Source organism: Thunnus thynnus, chromosome 3, assembly GCF_963924715.1.
Source record: "Thunnus thynnus chromosome 3, fThuThy2.1, whole genome shotgun sequence".
In the NCBI taxonomy this organism is placed as follows: domain Eukaryota; kingdom Metazoa; phylum Chordata; class Actinopteri; order Scombriformes; family Scombridae; genus Thunnus; species Thunnus thynnus.
The window spans coordinates 8,668,966-8,690,930 of NC_089519.1; the positions used below are offsets into that span (position 1 = coordinate 8,668,966).

The following is a 21,965-nucleotide window of genomic DNA, read 5'->3' on the forward strand; positions in this document are numbered from 1 at the left end:
GTGATTGGACAAAAAATGAAACGCCCGTGTGAGTTTTTCATCCGGGTCGCGATCATGGCGTGCTGAACAACATGTGAGTTTTGAGATCCACAAGCCGGAGATTTTAATGTAAGAAAACGTTCCATTATCAATACTAACAATATATTTTAATTTGTGTTTAATTAAAAATCGAGTTTGTTTCATTCTGAAGAGGCTCTTTGTCTACTGGCAAAACCAATATAGTGGTTAGCGTGAACGCTAAAATATGTTAAAGTTAGCTAACGTTACAGAATCTCATGCATGTTTTCAATGTTAACCTTATAGTCAGCAGCAGCAATAAAACTGACCCAAATAGATTTTGTGAGATTTTAACAGGTAGATGTGCATGAGAAAACAATGCCCAAGTTCAGTTTTTGCCCCTCATGCAATCATTGTTTTCGTATTTGAGATGTAACAGTCGATTATAACAGAAACAGCAGAAGTCTCAGATGTAAAAAACTACGATAAAGTTACATGAGAGGCACAAACCAGCGCTTGGCCGCATACATAACCTAACTTTTTGTATCAGCAGCAGTTCAGAGGTTAGATAATGTCCGTTCATTGATTGTGACTTTGGTTTTGGTAGACATCTGAAACAACAGCAAACATGGCATCAGTGGAGGAGGACTTCCCTCGAGGGGGGACAACCAAGAAGCCCACTGAGAGTAAAATAGTGAGTCAGCGGACTGAAGTGGACAACCTGTTCCAGGTAGAGTTCAACTCTTTTCCCTCATCCTGTATCCACACTACTACTAAGACTTAACCTTGTCTTGACACAGTACAGTTTGTAGTTAGTAGTGTTATATGACTATCCCCAGAAAGAAGATTATGCATTCTTCTAATTCACATCAACACATTGAGATTGTTCTTTCTCATCAGCTGTTCTCAATCTCCCTTCAAATCCATTTCCTGTCACACACTTTGTATCAAGTTTGAATTATCAATTAATCTGCTGATTATTTTCTCAATTAATAGTTTAGTCCATAAAATGTTTTAAAAAAATAGTGGGAACATGCCATTTACAATTTCTCTAAGCTCACAATGACATCTTCAATATGCTTGTTTTATCTGACCAACAGTCAGAAACCTAAAGATACTGAACTTATTGTCATATAGGAGAAAGAAAAGCAGCAGCAGATCCTCACATTTGAGAATCTGATATCTGAATAGTTGCTGATTAATTTTCTATTGATCAATGAATCTATTAATCATTGCCGCCCCAATTATGAGCTGTATACTTAGTCTCACCCTAGATAGTATCAGTAAAATGCCCTCAATAGTTAACAATAGTTTGATTTTCTCTCTCAGTCAAACGAACAAGCAGAAACTAAGAAAAGGAAGGGGGCCAAAGATGACAGCAAGAAACTCAAGAAGCAAAAGACTGGTAAAGAGAAAGAAGATGGTCTGACTCTCAACGCAGCAGCCAAGTGTGTGGAAATTCTACATACCAAGGTAACAGATTTGCTGAAAACCAACACATATTTATAATGTTTTAAATGTGTTATGCGGATTTCTTTCCTGGGAATTAAAACATTATTCAACACAGCATCTGACTCGATATTTGTTTTCTCTTCCCAGAATTTGAAGGAGGGTATGCTGATGCTGGGCTGTGTGAAGGAGGTAACAGACTTTGAGGTGACAGTCAGTCTGCCTTGTGGCCTGCAAGGCTTCCTCAGCATCAAGAACATCTGTGACTCGTACACCAAGCTGCTCAGCGAACAGCTGGATTCGGTGGACACAGAGGTAGGCCTGTGAAGTGCGGAAGGTGCCACTTTGGCTTGTACAGCCAGATTTTTGTGTTTTCTGTTTATTTATTAGATCTGTGGAGTCTAGTGGCTTACTCACACACATATTCCAGGATTTGTAATATCTAAGACATCAATCTTGTACCTTTTACTTCACAGGAGATCTACTCTCTGCCACACTTCTTCTACCCTGGCATGGTGTTCAGGTGTGTGATTGCCAAGCTGGATGTAGCCAAGGGAGGCTCCATCAGCATCCAGCTGTCAGTCAATCCAAAGCTGGTCAACAAGGCTCTCACTTCAAGCACTGTGAAAGCTGGCATGGTGAGATAAAAATGAGCATCAGTTAACCAAACATTCGGTTTAAAATTTTAAACATTCATCAAGAAAAAAAAAAGATTGAATTGTTGATACTGTGTGCTGATTCAGGTCTTGAGTGGATGTGTGGAGAGTGTAGAGGATCATGGATACATCGTTGACATCGGCATCAATGGAACCAAAGCCTTCCTCCCCAAGAAAACAGTAAAAGAGAGACAAAACAATCCTGAAGGTATGACAAAGCAAATCACATCACTATTCATTCCCTGAAGAAAATCAGTTTTGGAGAATGATCTCCATCTCTGAGCAGGGTTTTGCTCCATCCGGACCTTTTTCCAATCCTTATCAAACATATTACAAAAGTGATGCATTGTTGTGACGTGTCAGTATCTCTCAGGTGATTATTTCTTTGTTCTCATGTGTCCAGAGCTGAAAGTGGGTCAGTATGTGACTGCTCAAGTAGAAGAAGTGAAGAACGATGGACGTGTGGTCCGGCTTTCTTTCAGCCCCCCGACCGTCGCCCAGGCCTGCGCTGAATCCCAGCAGGGCTGGAACCTCACTAACCTTCTGCCTGGTCTTCAGGTCAAAGCTACAATCAAAAAGGTAGAGAGACAGCTTTTATGTTTTGTAATGTCATTTATTTGTTTTTTGTAAAACCATAATACTATCGAGTACATCTTCTGTTAAAGTATATGAGGAGAATTCCGTAGTGGTCTCAAATCCTGTTTTACTTTGTTGTGTTTGTATCACAGGTGACCAAACACGGCCTGTTCCTGGACTTCCTGTCCTCATTTAGCGGCCAGGTGGACTTTCTCCACATGGATCCAGAACAGACATCCAGCTACACTGAGGGAGGCGAGGTAAAGCTGATCTGACACAGGGATCCTTTTGCCGTGTACAACAGAGCATCCCTATTACTTTTAGATTTCTCATAACACAAAGTCACTCTCATTGATGTTCTCAATTGAAATGCACCTCATTAAAACTGCCTTTAAAGTATAACATGTTCCCACTTAATGTTTTTGTGCCACATGCTGATATTAGAGTATAAACCTGACAGCCTAAACTTATTATCAATCTTTACAGGTACGAGCCTGCGTGCTGTATGTGGAGCCATCCACTCGTCTGGTGGGTTTGAGTCTGCGCAGCTACCTCGTTCAGCCTGGGATCAGAGTCGACCCCACTCCTGCTGGCGGTGACCGCATTGGTGAGGTGGTGAAAGGCTGCAAGATGACCTCTATGCACCACATGTCTGGAGCCATGTTGGAACTGCCTGACAAAACGGTGGCCTTTGTACATGTGAGTCACAGTGATGTTTTGAATATTTTAAGAAGACTTTCTGTAGGCGTTCTGCCAGCTCAGCCTTGTGTTAATATCATTTTATTGTCCTTCTTGACAGAGGAACCACCTGAAGGAGTCTAGTGAGCCAGCTAATGAAAACAAAGTGCTGGCCATGCCTGAACACACCTGCAGGATCCTGGACTTCAGCGCCATCGACCAAGTTCATTTTGTTAGTCTGCGCAAGTATGTGGCTTGACATTTATGTTACTTATCTCATAGTGTTGAACTCAGCATTCCAGTTTGATATAATATAACTTTTTCTTGTTTTCTTGTTTCCAGGAGTGTGATAAACAAGCCTTTCTATAGATACCATGATATTCAGGCTGGTCAGGTTGTAGAGGTAAAACTCTCTCACAACTGTAACAAAATAAAAATCACTTGCATTCAACAAGACGAGATTAAATTTTGGGTTACATGCTGTCTTTTTTTTCTCATGTGTCTTTTCCTCTAAGGGGACAGTGTCAGTCCTGCTGAATCATGGGATGGTGGTGCATTTGTCTGGCCACATTAAAGGTCTGGTGCCCCGGACCCACCTGTCTGACATTGTCCTAAAGAACCCAGAGAAGAAGTACATGGAGGGCATGAAGGTCAAATGTCGGGTCAGTTCAGTCCTCCGCTTCGTTTTAAAGTCGTCACACTTAAAAATCTGACACATGAAGCATCAACTGTCCTGCAGATTCGATTGTCATCTTTCATAAGTCTGTTTTATTTTATCCTGTGTGTGTTTCTTCAGGTGCTGTCAGTAGATCCGGAGAATAAGAAGCTGTACCTGACCAGAAAGAAGGCCCTGGTTGAAAGCTCCCTGCCGTTGTTTCTCAGCTATGCCGATGCCCGTCCCGGCCGCGTGTCCCACGGCTACATCGTCTGTGTCAAAGACTTTGGCTGCATTGTTCGTTTCTACAACAGCGTCAAGGGCCTGGTGCCGCTCAGCGAGCTCAGCTCTGAGCCAATCACCAGTCCCGAAGAAGTCTTTTATGTTGGTCAGGTGAGGAGATCAGAGAATCACGTCTGTTTTTAATGATGTGGTTGGAAGTTTCAGTAAGTATTATAAGACTGCTGTTTTTGTTGATGGTATAGGTGTTAAAGGCAAAGGTTCTTCAGTGCGACACAGACAAGGCAAAGATGGTGCTGTCGTTTAAAGCTGCAGTGGGAGACACGGAGGAAGTTCCCAAGCCCCAGTTTGACTGTGAGGTGGGAAAGGTAAGATAAAAAGACCTGGTACTTCCAGTATATCAAGTTTCAACCTTAAAACCTTGCTCATCTTAATATCTGCTCTATGTATGTAATGTAGAAGCTGGAGGCCAAGGTGCTAAAAAAGACACTAAACGGTCTGGAGGTTGCCATCCTTCCCGAAGAGATCCGTGCAGTACTACCCACCGTGCACCTCTCGGATCACATGTCCAACTGCCCTCTGCTGTGGGAGAGCCTGCGGGAGGGAGACACCATCTCCAACCTCGTCTGCTTGAACAAGAACAAACAGAGCATTGTATCCTATCTTTAAACAGTCTGTGATGATCCCGACTGAAAAGTTAACCTGAACCCCACTTTGATTGATTTTGATTTCTCTGAAAGTAAATTCACTCATCTCTTAAATATGAAAAGCAGAGTTGTCTTCGTTTTCCTTAGCTGTTCCTCTTTTAAAGACTCTCACCAAGAAACCTACAGTGAGATGGTCACTGGAGGAAGGAGTGGTTGCTAAGGATTTCTCAGAGATCACCGTCGGAATGCAGCTGATTGGCTGGATCAAGAACATCATGTCCTACGGCGTCTTTGTAGAGTTCCCATATGGCCTTGTTGGTCTCTCACCCAAGTCGGTGAGTAATGGACCGTTACCTGCAGAGATTCTGTTTTTCCTACTTCTTCATACTTTAGCCAAAGCTAAACATCTTTCTCTATCTCTGTGTCCCAGGCCATGACCGACAAGTTCCTCAGTGATACAACAATCGCCTTCCAGATGGGCCAGACAGTCATCGCTAAGGTGACCAACCTGGATGAGGAGAAGAAGCGTTTCTTGGTCACACTGAAAATTTCAGAGGTCATAACCCCAGAGGGGGACGCCCAGACCAGACTCATTAATGGTCTGCAGGAGAGAAGAGCTGTGACTGAAATGTTGGCTATGAGAGGTATGTCTGTTAGTTTGTCTCTGTCTCCCTGAAGTAGATTTAGATTTAAAAATAAACAGTTTGAATAAAAAAAAAATGTTTTGATTTGTTAATTCTTCATTTGAAGTCTGGGTTTAGTTTCTAAAATCTTGTTATCTCCGTCATTACTCAGATAACAGTGATCTTCGCCAGCAGCTGACTGCTCTGACTGTTGGCCAGAAGCTGAAGCTGACTGTGGATAGTGTGAAGGACAGCGGTGCTGTCTTTAAGTCTGATGATTTGGTTGGTGCTACTATACAGGCCACCAAGCACCATGTCATGGGTATGTATTTAACCAGAATTATAGTAAATTCTTATAAAATGATGTAGTAATTAATGGTGTAGTTTAGATTATTTTAGTCTGCCATTAAGGTGATGATAGTCTACCTGTTGACATGGTATGTCTACATCAACCAAAGTATTGTTAATTATACAAATGTCGAAACATTGTTATCATTAAACTTTTGTGGCTTGGAATAAGTGTGCAGGCGTTGTCTTCTGATAGCCTTGCACCTACATGATGTATGTATCATTACTCTCCTTCAGATGATACAATGTCGACTTTGTTTACATAAAAGCTCCACAGGGTACTTTTTTAATAACTACAGTTTAAGTAAATTCAGTGTATGTACTATACTGTACTGTTTTACCTGTAACTGGATAGCCAATTCAGTCATATCGACATAATCAAGATGCACAAGTTGTGCTTTTCACCAAATCTAAACCAATGTGTGCACTGATGAAAGCTCCAAATTGACTGCAGAAAAAACCCCCCAGTGGATTTAGTGTATCTCTGTTATCTGGCACATATTGCATGCTGACCTTTAACATATTTAACTTTTTATTTTGGAAAATCCCATTTTGTAAGTGATTATTTCCTGTTGACTGTGTGTTTTTCAGGTGTTAGCTTGACCTCAGGACAGAAAGTAACTGCAGTTATCCTCCATGTTGACATCCTGTCCTCTTGTGTCCATGTGTCCATCCTTTCCAAGCTAGTGGTGAAAAAGAAATCTGTGAGTATTAAACTCCTAATACCATTTGCAAACTTGTTTTATACTTTTATAAATTAAATGATATGGCTGACTAAGTAATTTCCTTTAACAGCCGGGGACTGTAGTTTTGGCAAAAGTAACTCAAACAGGAGTAAATATTGCCTTTGGGGATTATTTTCAACTGTGGCTTCGGCTACACAAAAAATACTAGGTAGTATAATCAATTAATAGTTTTCAGGGGATTTGTTGACGATAAAAAAAAAATACAGAATATTACCAGACTTGTTCTCTAACGCACAATTTGATCTTAATCAATGTGAATGTAAATATCCATTGTTGTGTTTTCATGTGTATTTTTACAGTTAACTGAAGAGTCAAAGTACACAGCGATAGTGCAGCACATTGACAAAGACTTTGCCATCATCTCACTGGATGACACGGCTCAGCTGACAGTGATCCAAACCAGCAGCCACCTGAACGAGGTGTTCCTGTCCGAGTCAGAGAAGCTGAAGGCGGGGATGTGTTTGGCCACGGAGGTCATAGAACCCAGCTGTCAAGAACTGCAAGGGCTCCCCCTAGTGTCATGGCAGCGCACTGCACCAAAACGACAGCGCATCATCTCAGAAAACCAAACCAGCTCCAAGGGTCACTGCTTCGGTGAAATCCTGCAGGGTAAAGTGCGGACAGTGAAGCCCACCTGCATTCAGGTCACACTAGAGGACGGAAGCATCGGTAGCGTGCATGTGTCCGAGGTGGTGGAGCCTGCAGAGGTACGTGAGGGATCCTTCCCCACATCCTCGGTTAAAGTGGGCAGCGTGGTCACCGCCAGGGTCATCGGAGGACGAGAGGCCACCAGTCACAGGTAAACATGGCTGTAGTGTCTCATTGTACATGGCGGTGCCTTTTCCAGACTAATGCTGCAGCTGTAGTTGACACATAAGCTCCTACTTTTTCATGTCTTTTTTTTTGTTTAGTTTCATGGAACTAAAAATGATCTCAACTCTTTCTCTTTCTAGATTCTTGCCCTTTTCCCATCCCAAGTTTACATACACCATTCCTGAGCTCACACTTATACCCAGGTAATTGTATGGTGAAATTAATTTCTTAGCACAACGATAATAGACAACTTTATCAATATAGACTGAAAAACTTGATTATTTTAATGCTATAGTAAAATTATTACTGATTGTAAACAAGTCATCTGGAGAAACCAGTTGTTATCCAGACATTGTTGTTTGCATAGTTTTTTTTTTTTTGTAATAAAATATTGCACAGAGACTAAAAAAAGATCATTAGCATTATATAAGCCTGAGATGACATAATAGCTTTTCATATTTGATTTAAAGATTTATACTTGTATCTATTATTATCCCAGCTTTACACATGGCATTACATTATGTGGCGGTTTTTTAATGTTTCTCCTTGTGCTCTCCACAGCAAACTGGACCAGAGTGTAGATTTCAAAACAGTTACAGCGAAAGAAAAACTGAGCAGCTATAAGGTCGGAGAAGATATTACATGCTTTGTATCAAAGGTAAGTTGAGGACATCGTATTGCTTTATTTCTTCTTAGCAAGTCCATCGAAGTTTTCCTCTTGATCCAAAGTGGAAAAAATGGATAAAAACACATTTTTAAATACAGAAAGTAGAAGTTTAGGAACAGAAGCTTGAAATGTCAGTCTGTTCTGTAGTCGTTCAGTGTGTTTATATTTCTGTCCACAGTTTAATCCAGAGAGGAAGTGTTTGGAGGTCACCACTGATCCTTGTGTCACTGGAACAGTTGAACTTCTGGCCATGATCACTTACCCTAAAGTAAGTTTAAACTTCTTCCCACTTTCCGCTCATTTTCAGCCCCTGAAAATGAGCGGAGTCTAAGGTTAAGACTAGATTAGTTGAACCTTAATTTCACTGTAAATGTACAGTTAGCAAATGTTTAAAATGCATGTACTTTTTAGGATGCCAGCCACCCAGAGAAACTCTACAAGCTTGGCCAAGCTGTCCACGCCAAAGTGGTGGAAGTGACCTCCAAACCTCAGCGCCTTGCACTTTCAGTCACAGGTAAGAGGAGCTCAGACTGCTTTGATTTTATTGTTTACTCCTTTTCATCATCAGTTTAAAAAGAAAACTGTTGTCTGTTTAACTTTGGTGATCTGTGCCTCTCCTACATATCGATTCCTTTTGTTTTCCAGGTGCCTATAAACTGGAGAAAGGCGGTGTGACTTTGGGGATGGTGACAAATATTCAGCCACAAGTTGGCCTCCTGGTCAAGCTTCCCTTTGGTGGCATGGGAGCTGTTGCTGTCACTGACCTGGCTGACGCTTACAAGCCAAACCCCCTCGAGGTGTACAGCAAGGATCAGCTGCTCAGGTCAGTAGATGCAGCAGCTGCCTCTGGCTTGACGGCCCAGGACAGTCTCACTGATCGAACCGCTTTTGCCGACTATGCGTGTCAGCAGCTACAGTCCAACAGAATTCAGTTGTTTATCCTCTCTCTGTTTTTTTTTTTTTTTTTATCACAGGTGTTACCTTCTGGGAAATGAAAACGGCAAGTGGCAGTTGTCTCTACGTCCATCAAGGTATGAGACGATGTCATTGTAAAAGTCAGGAAAAACAAATCAGAGCTTTATAGAACAATTAATCTTATTGCATTGTATGATTAATTGTTCTCCTCCAGGTTGAACCCAGAGCAGGCCAAGCCGGTGAAGGACCCAGAAGTTTTGTCTGTAAAAAAACTGAAGACAGGCCAGATCATCAGAGGCCACGTCAAGTCTGTGGGAGAGCAAGGGGTCTTCATCAGGTACGCCAGTAATTCATGCTGCTCTGTGCTGAGATTAGTGCTAAAATAGAACCTTAGAACAAAAGCAGAAGAGATGACAGGAGGGTGATCAAGTGTTATATTCATCCTCCTTCCACATGTTTGTGTTCAAGGTTGTCAACAAGCATCACAGGAAGAGCCCAGCTTCAGCAGTCCACCCAGTACTTTGTTAACAACCACAAAGTTCTCTCTGAGCACCTGCCTCCAAACACCCTGCTCACTACAAAGATCCTCAGGTAAAAAAAAACAAACATTTTAGACTTAATTGGCAATGAGATAAATGTCCAGAGCAACTATTGCATGGGCTAAAAAGCATAAGACACATAAATGTAGAGTGTTTTTGGATTTGGATCAATGGGTAGGTGTGGCTTTCTTTTTTGTATTAATATAACTTTTGCCTGGTGCAGCTTTATGTTACAGCCAGAATCAATTTTGTCATGTCATTTTTTTTTATTTTGTTGCCATTTTTAGTCTGCAGCTCTGTCTATTCTTGTCCTCAGTATCGACAAAAAAGAGGCATTGGTCAACCTCTCCCTGCTCCCTGCGGACACCGGGAAGCCAGACATCCTCCCAGAATCTCTCGGTCTGCCATTGCGTCTGATCGGAGAGGAGAAGAAGAAACACGACTCCAAAAAGAAAAAGCGCACACTGTCCGAGAGCGAGCAGGTAACAAAACGGCCTACATCTTCTTTCTACTTTGGATTTTCCTTCGCACCAAACTTTCTTTCCTGTTTCCCATTAAATAGTAAATAAAGTACAACCACCTCCACATAGATCAGTGTCCTCTTGATTTATCATTCATCCATTGTCTTTATTATTATTATTATTATTATCGGGTAATAACTACTGCATTGATTTTGGCCTCAGTCTGTCTGCATACTCTGAAACTTCAAATGCATGTATATGTATGTATTGTGGTTTATTGTTCATTTGCCAGAAACAAGCAGAGTCCCCGGTCCCAAAGAAAAAGAAGAAGAAGAAAACAAAGACTGAGGACAATGACAGTGGAGTGGAGGTGTACTTCAGGGAAGAGGAGGATAAGGAGGATGAAGAAGAACCCAAACCTGACCCTGTAAAGGTGAGCAAATTCACTGCTGCTTTAATTTTCCATTCCTACAAATCTACATATATTTGGTACAGTGATATTATTATGCAGAACCTGAATAATAAATATTCCGCTGCTTTCTCTCAGCAGGTGACAGCAAGCACAGCAGGTCCATCCAGACTGCAGGTGGCAGCAGGTTTCTCCTGGGACATGGCACTGAACTCCCTGAAGCCTGCTGCTGCAGCGAAGGATCCAGACTCCAGCGATGGAGAGGACCAAGAGGGAAGCAGCAAGGTGAGGCAACAAGGAGCGTGTATAATTATTTAGGGAATACTATGTTCTGTCATTGTGCTCTGTGTGCAGCTCAAATATCATCTAAGTCTTTGTATTTTCTTTGTTTCCTCTGCTACATCTGACCATTTTCTGCCATTTATTTCACCACTCATCATCTTTACTTGTGCTCCGCCAGCCCCAGAAAAAGTCTCGACACGAGCTGGAGCAGGAGAAAAAGGCAGCGGAGAAGGCCCTGGTGCAGCGGGAGACCGAGCTGATGGACCCCAACCTGAGGCCCCAGGACACTGCTGCCTTCGAACGTCTGCTCCTGGCTTCGCCCAACAGCTCGCTCCTTTGGCTCCAGTACATGGCTCACCATCTGCAGGCCACCCAGATCGAGCAGGCCCGTGCTGTGGCCGAGAGGGCGCTTAAAACAATCTCCTTCAGGTGACTGAATTATAAATTTCCTTTTTTTTTTTTGTTATTCATCAGGGATAGTCTTATTAAGATCATAAATTTATTTTCAAGAGAGATGACCAAAAGGCAGCAAGACGATAAACAAAAATGTAGACAAATTTTAATGACAGATGGTTGCTTTGTTTGTAAAATGCCACTCTGTTCTGGTTCAGAGAGGAGCAGGAGAAGCTGAATGTGTGGGTGGCCCTGCTGAACCTGGAGAACATGTACGGCACAGAGGAGAGTCTCAAGAAGGTGTTTGAGCGGGCGCTGCAATTCTGTGAGCCCATGCCCGTCTACCAGCAGCTGGCTGACATCTACGCCAAGTCTGACAAGACCAAGGTATTACCGTTTTTACATCCAGCCTGTTTTCTGAAGCTGATGCTCATGCTATATTTTTTCTGTAGCCACTAATGTCTGCATGTGTCTCTTTCTGTGTTGTGTGCTCTGTCTTGTGTTTGTATCCAGGACGCTGAGGGCCTGTATAAGACGATGGTGAAGCGTTTCCGTCAGAATAAGGCGGTGTGGCTGAGCTATGGCACCTTCCTGCTCCAGCAGGGTGAGGGTGACTCTGCTAGTGCTCTCCTGCAGAGGGCGCTGAAGAGTCTGCCCTCCAAAGAAAGTAAGATGGCCTGTCTGAACAGTGAAGATGTAACCTCACGAAAGTTAGATGTATATGTGTATATCTACCTGTACATGCATGAAAACATTTTTGGAAAATCCCTAGAGGTACAAATGGTGAAAAGTACCTGCACTCAAAGCATTACAATATTTTACACAGTTTAGTGTCAGCGGATGGTAATTTTATGCTTCATTTATTAGATGTGAGTGAGTGCAGTTATGTCAGTGCACAGCGTGTGTAACCATTCAGATTCTGTTTCCCTGTCCCAGCTGTGTATCACTGCAGGTTTTAACCTTTATGCATTGTCATCCTCCGTCTCAGGTGTGGATGTGATTGCAAAGTTCGCCCAGCTGGAGTTCCGTTACGGCGATGCAGAGAAAGGTCGCACCATGTTTGACAAAGTCCTGACAAGCTACCCAAAACGCACAGACCTCTGGTCCGTCTTCATTGACCTTATGGTCAAACACGGATCACAGAAGGACGTCAGGTGAGGGCGAGCGCTTTTGCCACTTTTTTTTTTTTTTGCATTCTGACTCCACTTTTCAAATTTATCACATTTTATTCCATTCCTTGTAGCCTTTCTGTTCATAAATCCCATATTAAGTAATCAATGGCTTATATGATTAAAAAGATGTTGTGTGCCTCTTTCTTCTGCAGGGCGCTCTTTGATCGTGTGATTCACCTCAGTGTTTCTGTAAAGAAGATCAAGTTCTTCTTCAAGCGCTACCTGGAGTATGAGAAGAAGCATGGCACCCCACAGAGCATCCAGACAGTCAAAGAGAAGGCCATGGAGTTTGTGGAGGCCAAAGGCACCGAGGCTGCCAACTAAAGACCAAATACACACAACCGTTCACATATTCTGTATATGCGTGGACTGCAGTGGGTCTGCTCTATGTACCGTTGGAAACAAGTTTATGGCTGCAGATGTTCATACAGATTCCTGCTCAAAATTATCAACTTTTTTTTATTGTCATGGACTGGAGACTTTTGAACCCGAATATCAGGGTTTGATGCTGTAATGTCGCAGAACACAACAAACCTTCACAAAGGGGGTTGCAATCACCTATAAATGTTTGAAACTAATATTTAAAACTTCATCAACTTACAATTTTAATCACTTTTGTATGTGAGTGAGTCTGAGCTATGAGAGTATTGAATGTTTAGATTACTGCTTTTTTGAATGGATTTATAAAAAGGTTCCTTAATACATTTGTGGGAGCATTTCTACTACTCTGATTGGTCAATAAATCCACCACCCTTACAATACATTACGTGACGTTTTATTTAAAAGCAACAAATACAAAATAACAATATATAGGGACACGTTTACATACAATACATACAGGCAAGACTAGTTTGCTATCAGTCTCTTTTTAAAAGGAAAGGTCCTGGGACACAATCTGTAACAATATTGTCTACTTAAGTCGTTATGGTTGTAATCCCGCTGGTCTTAGTTTCAGCCAGAGGTTGTGGCGACCTCTGATCGCTAGAGCATTTCACCTACATTGGCAGTATTGAAGATGCATGTGTGGCACAGGGTTATAGGGTGACTGACATGGTTTGTGCTGGCTGTATTGGTAACACCCCTGAGATATTAGAGGTATCCATACTGATCCTGTATTCTGATGTCCTGCTGAATGCCTGTAGTGTTATTTGTCTCTGGCAGTGCTGCATTAGTCGTCCAGTGACAGTGGCAATGATATCCTGCTTTCTAAGGTGGCTCCTTTTTCCTGTCATGTTTTTGGTGAACAGTGCAATATGGAAGTAGAACTAGGATGATTTTTTAATTTTTTTTATGAAAAGATCCTATTCATCCACCCCTCTCCCTGTCTGTCTGATCTGACCAAATCATTTTGGTGCTGTCATTATCCAATTCCCACCAAGGCATATTGCTCAAAGGTCAGCAGCAAGGCGGCCACTTGGGGATCATTATCAACATTTCCTGTGAGATGTCTTTAAGATGACCGCTGTCCATCATCCCTAGTGTATTTAATGTGTATGTTTTCTTTAAGGAGAGTCCGGTTTCCTCTTTCCCAGCTTCCTCACACCTCTTCAGGGTCCATTGGACCCTCTGCACCCTGGGGGGCGTCTGTGTGGAGCCGGAGGATGGGTTTGTTACACATTGGGCACACGCTGCGGATCTCCAGCCACTTAAGCAGGCACCTGACAAGACAAAGACAGCAACTGTCAGCCTAAAACAATATTGATTCATGACAACAGAGTCTAGTTTACCGGGAGCATTTTAGATCTTTATCTTATCTGATCTTTTTCCTGTAATGCTGTTAATATTTTAACTCTATGCTTGGTTAGTTAACCCAGCAAAGGCTATAAATTATAAATAATAAAACAGTATCAGCACACTAACACCCTGATGCATGTGTTAGTACTTAATGCAGCACTAATAAAAATGAAGTTATCCCTAATTTTATGGCAGTTTAGTCAAGAATAGTTTGACATTTTTGGGAAACACATTTATTAGGGCTGGGTATCGGTACTTGATACCTTTTTAAGGTATCAGCTGAAATAACCCAGTACCAAGAAGCATCGAAACTTCTCCAGTCAAACGAAATCTGAATTCTTTCTTTTTTGTCCCCAGATCTAGAAAACAATGACTATTTGCTTGCAGCCAACCACAGCAGGCGTTCTTCGATTTAATACGACGTGTGATTGGCCCACTATACCACAACAACTACAACACAGTCTGTGGTCATAATACTTCATTATACAGTTATTTGGCGAACGTTTTAATAATGTGAACACTTTCAAAATGTATTCGTGTAAAAATCATTTGGATGGGGAGGAATGGTGGCATTTTACGCAACTAAATGTTTCCATTCATATGATGGGTATCTAATGAAGTAGGAAAAAAGGTATTGAATGAAGTAAATTGATCTGTTGGTATCGGTATAACTTTAAGGGTACTGGTATTATTTTTTAAGATACCCAGCCCTAGTGGTTCGCTTTCTTGCTGAGAGTTAGATGAGTATTGAAACCACTCAGGTCTGAAAGCTAAATATGAAGCTACTGCAGTGCCAGCAGCTGCTCAGTTTAGTTTAGCATAAAGACCGGAAAAATAAGGAAACAGCTTGCCTGGCTGTCTCCAAAGGTAAGAAAATCCATCCATTAGTACTTCTAAAACTGGCTAAATAACACGTTATTTGTCGTTTGTTTAATACTTACAAAAAACCGAGGTTTTGTGATTTTACAGTGGTTATGTGCTGGATTATTTATTGATTGGAGCAGTGACTTCATGAAGTCTTGTCCTCATGTTAGGTTGCCAGGCAACAAGCATAGACTTTCCCCCGTTGTGCTAAGCTAAGCTAAGTAGCTCCTGGCATTAGCTTCATATTGAACAAACACAGGAGTATTATCAGTCTTCTCATCTGACTCTCGGCAAGAAAGCGAGTAAGCCCAACTGTTCTCTTAAATCTTTATCATTTCCAGTTTAATAACACTCACTTCTTGTGAAATGCATGTGAGCATGGGCACACTCCCAATTCATCTCTGGTCCTGAATTCTTCCAGACACACCGCACAGGTTTGCTGCAAGAACAAAAATAACATTGAGGTTAGTTTGTGTGTAATTAAATTTTTTTCTCCTCCGTCTCTATTCAACAACAGGCCTGTATCTCGCCACAGCCAAGAACATTGCATTTAGTACATTCGAGTGGTAAATTAATTTAATTTACCTAGATTTCATAACATAACACAAGTATAAGCTCAGTGTTTTAAAGCAGTGCTTTTATCTTAATTATGTTTTCAAATAACAAGAACATTGTAATCTCCTTGGCGCAAAAACATAGATTGGATATTGAAATGGCCCTTAACCACCACCACTGCCTTGGAAAATGGAAATAACTTAGAAAAGCAATCTTTATAGGAATCACAAGAGACCGAGAAGAGATCTTTTTATAATGCATTTTGAATGAGTGCAGTTATTCTTGGAGTCCTAAATTCTGCTGCAAGTGGAGAGCCAAGCAGGCACTCGGACTATTTTTCTTTTACTGGCTGCATTTGAGATACAAGATATTTTCAGGCTACCTCCAGTGTGTGTGCAGCATGCTAATCACATCTGAGAAGAGAAATTGAGTTAACTAATCGACCGCTCCTCATCCAAACCCTCCCAGCTCATGAATATCTATTATGATATATCTATCATGAGATGGCATGTAAATGGTGTTGATAACATGGAATTTATGCAGCTGCAGTTTCTAACATATATATGTTTGGCACAAGTGACATGTAAAAGGTTTTGAAGAAAGTGTGACTTACTCCTAGGAGGCTCAGTTTCTTGCTGGCTCCCTTCAGCACCACCTACAGTAGGAAAAGAGAGAAGAAGGAGAGAAGCATTGTGTCATGTGAATAATGTGTCAGCACTATTATTGTTGTGTAAAACAAACACTTCAGATGGGTTCAATGTCCTGATGATACTGACTTAAAAATATTCATAAGAGTGATGTGCACTCATTTGTTTGTTGTGTAGTTAATAAAAAATGATCAAATCCTGAATTCAGATGATAGGCAGTTGCAGCTGGAGTTCAACCTTCCCCGAGGCAGAATACATAGTCCCCAGCTGTCACTACACCTACCACACCACAGTGTGTCACACCCTGCTACCTGCACAATACATCAGGCCTGTTAACACTGCAGCTGGATTAACACATGGATGTAGTCAAGGTCATTTATAAAGAGTAGTGTTAGGTTTCACAGTTAATGATAACAGTGTGAAATGCTGTAGTAGTATTTATAACTTCCCTCAGAAGCTGGTGTTACATGTTCAACCACAGTGAGACACTGCAGTGACATACCTCATTGTAGCTGAACTGCTCCCTTGTTCCTTGTTGTTTCAACCTGAAAGAGACAGAGACATAACAACATCTGTACGGTAGAAATATCACAACTGAAACTTAGGTCATGCATCTTATTTATGCATTATCAGTCACATATATTTCCAGAATTGCCACAGAGCAGTATTGTTCATTAATTTGCATTAATGCCCCAAGTGATAGACACCACAGCATAAACAGTATGCCTCAATCTCTGATGATAGAGAAATTTATATAATTTTACAGTATATATCATCATATCACCAAACCCAACTGTCACCAGTTTGGATTTACAGAAAAAAACATGTTTTAAATGTATTATTACAATTATAATTAATTATAATTTTTTTAATGATAATGATATCATTGTGTATCATCATCTTCATCATTTTATTTATTTCAAACCTCAGAGGCAATAGTGGCGAGGTACAGACTTATAATAAATGCAGACACAACTAAAATTAAATACCAATAAAAGAAGAATACGTGGCTGTATCAATTAAAAACAAGGTAAAATTAACGATGCTAAAAAGTAGAAGTATAGGAATTGACAATGAGACAAATAAATAAATAAAACAATAATAATAAGAAAAATTAAAAAAAATGAAAGCAGTGACAGTTACAATCAGTACAATTAGCAAACCTTGGAATTGACTCAATGGTATTAATGAGGTCAACTTTAAGTTTTTTTGAAGCATATCTCAAGTTTGTGGGGCACAGTAACAGAAAGCAGCTCTTCTTAACTGTTTGAATTTTGGTATTTGCAGAGTGAGTCATGTCTGTGAGAAGGTACAAAATAAATAAATATAAAATAGCTTTATAAATAAATAAAAACAAATGCTGATCCCTCCTGACTAATAGAGCAGGCAGACCAGCTTTTTGATATAGTACACAAGGGTGTGTCCCACATCTCCAGTGATGAATCTGAATGTGGAGTGATATACTGCATATAAAGATCTGAGAGTGGAACTGGCCGCCTGCCCATAAATAACATCCTCGTAGTTCAATAAAGAGAGGAAAACTGCTACAACAATTCTTTTTCTCATAAATAAAGGAAACAAGATTTATTTCTAAAAAGAAAGCCCGATTTCAATCTCAGCTTTGATAACAACATGTCAATATGGACTTTTAAGTTTTTCATTGACCCAAATGCCTAGATATTTATAGTACTGCGCTCTCTCTATCATGGTGTTATTAAAAGAACAAATTTCAAAACTACCATAGTCAATATTTCTTGCATTGGAAAACAGCATCAATTTTGTCTTTGGACAGTTTAGAATCAGTTTCACATTATGAAGTTGTTTTTGAAGGAGGTTAAATGATAGCTGTGGATTTTGAGTGGCAGACTGTGCCATCTGTATATAGATGGAAGTTACAATTGTACAATGAAGAGGTAATACTGTTTATATAGATAGTGAATAAAACTGATCCAAGGACAGAATAGGGAGAAAAGAGGACTGAATATTACCTATCTTGACACACAGCTAGCATTGTCAAAACCCAAAGAAGAAAGTCATTGTAAAAGCAGCCCATGTAGCTAATTTGTAATTTGGGCTACTTGAGGGCAGCACACCAAGCTCTTAACAACACTGACCTATCACCTTATAAAGTTGATATGGTGAACATGTTTGCAAACACTTCCCTATTTACACATCCAGTGAATACAGAGCAACATTAGCATTTTTTTGGAGTTGTTTTTCTGGCCACTTGAATGTATGTAAGTCTGCTATTTACTCTACCTTATCTCTGTTTTGTTCTCCACCAACTCCTCAGGTAAATATCTGGCTCTCTAGCTGCTAAGTGCACCACTATGTTTACCAGCTAGTCGCTAACTTTGCCTCTCTGCAGTTTAGTACACTACAGTTTTTAGAACCTTTTCACTGAAAACAACTCTTGATTTATTTCACAGATAAGCCAGCACATCTTCCGCCGTAAACCCCCTCCACCTACCTGAAAAGGTAGCAGCAGAAGATGAGGCTGAGCATGAAGACGAAGAGGCCGATGCCCAGCACAATGACATACACATTGAGTGGGAGGTGATAGATGTCAGACGTCATGCTGCAGTACTGTTCAGAGCGCTGAGAACCCAAACCACACAGGCATCCTGCCAGGAAGAGTTTGCACAAACAAAATACACATTTAAAAACATTATACCTACAATAGTGATTGTTACTGTACATAGGGTTAAGTGTCCAACAGGTTAGCTCAGGTAAGTTCAAGAAATCTTGTGTTTAGATGTTTTAAGAGAGTAATCATTCTGTTTCTGCACTATCTTGATAAGTAACCTCAAATCCTCTTTTATAGGTTCCTCTATTTTAAGTGTGTTTACAGCCTTAGTGTTTTTAAACTCCATTTCCCTCCTCAAATAGAGCTACTGAAAAAAAGAAAATCCAGTCTTACAACTTCATTGTTTACCTTCCCATTATAATGACCTATCTTGAAAGGTTGTGTCAATATCTGTACAGAATACAGTTGTCAACTTTGACAGTGACTTAATTGATTGCATAAACATTAGACGCTGCAATTTGAACAGGCAATTCCACTGTTACGAGTTTAGAGATCAGTTAAGCTCTTGAGATCTGTGGGATCACTTGTATTTGTTAAGAAAAAAAGTGAGCCATGATTATTATTTGCTACTGTAAAAAACATATTTGAAATGGACAGAGAAAAGAAAGAGGAATCATAGAAGAAGTAGGAAATTGTTGATCATTAACTAGAATATGAACCTATACAACAACACCACAAGGCCTTGAGTCTCTGGATACTTTTAGATATTAAACTTGACTATATGTTTGCTTGACAATGGCTCTAGAGTATGTGGCACTTTGACTCATCTCCACAGAATTTTTAAAAGAGTTTTACTGACAGTATAAAATATTTAGTGAGGAGTTTATTCTAATGGCTGATGTTTTGAGGCAGGTGTTGTCCGGGGAGCTGCAACTGGCACTGTGGTGGCAACTGAGGCGCTCGTCAGGCTGCGTGTTAATTGGCTGTGAACAAAACAAACATGGAGGACAGACACCACTTCCGCCACACCACCATCTGTTCCACAGACTCTATAGAGGTGACTGGTAGAGTGTGTGTGCATGTGTGCGACAGCACCGGGGGATGGAAGGGTAGGAGTGTCTTAGTGTCTGTCTGCCTGTATTTCTAAGACAGAAACGCGTGTGTGTTGCAGGTGGCAGGGGGTGGGGGGTGGGGTATATTAAACAGAAAAAAACTCTGGGGACTAAAGGACCATTTGGTAAAACAATAGCAGAGGAAGCCCCACTTCCACAGGCCACATGTGTTCCTATTAATTTGCAGCAAGGATGCTCTTTGCCAGCCTCTAAATGTCCATGTGTCTCTCTTTAGAGTGAATGAATGGGTACAGCTTGCACACTGTGGGGGGTATGGGTTGGATAATTTGACATGGCTGGGGGTTGGGGGATTTACAAGAGAGGGGGGGGGGTATATTGTAGGGAAGTCCAAGGGTAACATAATGAGAGATACAATGATGAACCAAGTGTTGATGCAAACAAACAAACAATAATATGGAATAAGGTGAAAGAATAACATAAATTCAGTTAGTTGTAGCACTCAAAATACAAACATGACCTTGAATGTGGCTTATTTTAAGTGCTCTGTCACCCTCCTTAAAACACAAACCCCAAATCTCTGTGATTTGCTGTTCCACAAACACATCCATTATACGGATCCCATTAGCTAGCAGCCTGCAACTAAGTAACTGGGTTATGAGATACAAGTGAGTACATGTGCTACCACCTCTTGTGTATTTAGCACAAAGCAAAGAAGTCCACTCACTTACCGTTACACCATTGGAATGGTTGCATGAAATTTGACTCCCAGAGCAGCAGCAGTAAATTTAGGCCCTGTCAGGAGAAGGCTGAGCCTGGATAAGAGCCAAACTCGTGGGCCGGAGCTCCTGGACACTGAATCTGTTTAGAGCCTGGAATCAGTCACCCTGCGCTGAGTTAGCTCCTCCAAAAACAACCATCAAGTTCCTCAGATTTGCTCAGATTCCATAAATCCTTGAGAGGTGCGGTTTTGTTGGCTCAGCAGTCTGTGCTGCCCAGCATTCCCAAATCTGGATTAACTGCTCCGTGTTAAGATTGGGAGATTTGGGACTGGGGTTTGGATTGGGACTGAAGACCTCATGTGTTCCTGGATCCCAGTGAGAATGATGTCATCATACGAGAGATAGAAGAAGAGACAAAGAAATCTATGTTGAGTGGATTTGATTGATTGTCAGTTGCCTTATAGCATGTGCTGTTCAGGAGTTGTTATTGTCAAAAGCTGAATCTCACTCAGTCACGTCATAAACACAGACTGCTTTGTAACAGGAAATACTTACATTTCCAGCGGAAAAGGCCCTCTTTGACTTCACTTTCGGCAGTATTGTGCCCACATCAGTTTCAATGACATCCGCTGTTCAAAATGACAGTCCTCGTCCAATGAAGGTAATTATCTGGCATTAGTCTGTGCTTTGTCTTCCCCCCAAAGCTGCTTTTTTAACAGAGGATTTTCACAAGTCTCATCCCCCTCTGCTCTCCTCTGTTGTCTCCTTCAATCCTCTGATCTTGCAGGGGGTGTTCCTCCTCAGTATACAAGCCAGAGATGTGCTTCCCTCAAAGCCCAAACAAAGTGAGGACAGCTCCATGCAATCAACAACAGTCCTCGAGCTGGGTTCGGTATTTTGCTGGTGTGTGTGTGTGTGTTTGTCAGTCAGTGTGTGTGTTTGCGTAGGGGGGGGATCCTACTCTCCCTCTAACCATCTGTTCCTTCAATTGAGAAAAAAAAAAATCAGAGACAAAGACGGTGTGTGTGCAAGAGTGTGTCTGCGTGTGTCGTATTCAGTCTCTCCCACCTCCAGCTGGCTTTGTCATGGCAGGCTTCCCTTCTTCCTATTTCAATCCATAATGGTGCTCAGAGAGAGCCTGCAATTCGCCTTTCCCTTCCTCTCCTTGCTCTGCTCTGCCTTGGGTTTGTAAACAGATCTCTGCTCATGTGACCAGCCGTTTTGCCTCGCAACTCTCCTCTCCCTCAGCCCTCCCTCGTTACCTCTGTCCTCCAATCTGTAGGCAGAAGGAAGGCAGAATGAGCCAGACACTGACGAATAGGGCGCCTGCAAGCATGCTGATGTGTGTGTGTCTGTGTGCGCACGCCCCTGTGCGTGTATATATGTGAGAGGGAGACAAGAGAGGCACTTGCAGCAAAGTCAAGGGAGGCCCTAGTCAGTAACATGCGCATGGCTGATGTCCTGACAACCAAAACAAAGCCATTTCTCTGAAGTGGAGGTCAACAAAGGCAGAGATGATGCAACCTCATTCACCCTTTCCCTTCCTTAACACGTACACACATTGTATTTTTAGAGCTAGA

General features: G+C 41.4%; 3 protein-coding genes across 8 annotated transcripts in view; 2 read left to right on the forward strand and 1 right to left on the reverse strand.

Moving 5' to 3' along the window:
- On the forward strand, positions 1-13,029 carry pdcd11 (programmed cell death 11). 3 transcript variants are annotated; one of them, XM_067583925.1, is made up of 36 exons: positions 1-73; positions 605-727; positions 1,327-1,470; positions 1,597-1,761; positions 1,923-2,084; positions 2,190-2,310; positions 2,506-2,681; positions 2,831-2,938; positions 3,165-3,377; positions 3,478-3,602; positions 3,699-3,759; positions 3,872-4,018; positions 4,153-4,404; positions 4,497-4,619; positions 4,711-4,905; positions 5,063-5,233; positions 5,329-5,542; positions 5,694-5,843; positions 6,461-6,573; positions 6,915-7,414; positions 7,569-7,631; positions 7,990-8,086; positions 8,274-8,363; positions 8,507-8,609; positions 8,741-8,918; positions 9,070-9,126; positions 9,225-9,347; positions 9,479-9,601; positions 9,866-10,031; positions 10,303-10,443; positions 10,558-10,704; positions 10,880-11,130; positions 11,313-11,481; positions 11,608-11,761; positions 12,083-12,248; positions 12,419-13,029. In XM_067583925.1, the coding sequence occupies exons 2-36, from the start codon at positions 626-628 to the stop codon at positions 12,588-12,590; spliced, it is 5,442 nt and encodes a 1,813-aa protein (XP_067440026.1). In that variant the 5' UTR covers positions 1-73; positions 605-625; the 3' UTR covers positions 12,591-13,029. The 3 variants fall into 3 exon arrangements, with proteins under 3 accessions (XP_067440026.1, XP_067440025.1, XP_067440027.1); XM_067583924.1 differs by having other exon boundaries at positions 23-108; XM_067583926.1 differs by having other exon boundaries at positions 23-108; positions 10,561-10,704.
- zgc:175214 (uncharacterized protein LOC557610 homolog) lies at positions 13,026-20,607 on the reverse strand. The gene is made up of 6 exons (XM_067583938.1): positions 20,395-20,607; positions 18,537-18,690; positions 16,569-16,611; positions 16,033-16,074; positions 15,221-15,303; positions 13,026-13,924 (listed from the first exon to the last, which is right to left on the reverse strand). Exons 1-6 carry the CDS (start codon positions 20,417-20,419, stop codon positions 13,804-13,806), a joined length of 468 nt encoding a protein of 155 aa, XP_067440039.1. The 5' UTR covers positions 20,420-20,607; the 3' UTR covers positions 13,026-13,803.
- Positions 18,678-21,965, forward strand: part of LOC137178348 (inositol 1,4,5-trisphosphate receptor-interacting protein) — a 12,385-nt gene continuing 9,097 nt past the window's right edge. For 2 of the 4 annotated variants that reach the window (XM_067583930.1, XM_067583931.1), the window contains exons 1-4: positions 18,689-18,795; positions 19,506-19,650; positions 20,949-21,046; positions 21,173-21,288. The gene's annotated coding sequence lies outside the window, so the exon portion shown is untranslated. Of the gene's footprint in view, positions 18,796-19,505; positions 19,651-20,749; positions 21,047-21,172; positions 21,289-21,965 lie in introns of those variants that run through there. The other 2 variants (XR_010926968.1, XM_067583932.1) reach the window with 2 other exon arrangements.

Excerpts from the sequence above, each read along its gene's own strand:
- zgc:175214 (XM_067583938.1), bottom strand. The coding sequence starts at position 20,419 with ATGCAACCATTCCAATGGTGTAACG. Across the intron at positions 18,691-20,394 it reads ACCATTCCAATGGTGTAACG|GATGCCTGTGTGGTTTGGGT; the intron begins GTAAGTGAGTGG and ends TCTTCCTGGCAG. Across the intron at positions 16,612-18,536 it reads TTCTGCTGCTACCTTTTCAG|GTTGAAACAACAAGGAACAA; the intron begins GTAGGTGGAGGG and ends TGTCTCTTTCAG.
- pdcd11 (XM_067583925.1), top strand. The coding sequence starts at position 626 with ATGGCATCAGTGGAGGAGGACTTCCCTCGAGGGGGGACAACCAAGAAG. Across the intron at positions 4,019-4,152 it reads GCATGAAGGTCAAATGTCGG|GTGCTGTCAGTAGATCCGGA; the intron begins GTCAGTTCAGTC and ends GTGTTTCTTCAG. Across the intron at positions 8,610-8,740 it reads CCTTGCACTTTCAGTCACAG|GTGCCTATAAACTGGAGAAA; the intron begins GTAAGAGGAGCT and ends TTTGTTTTCCAG.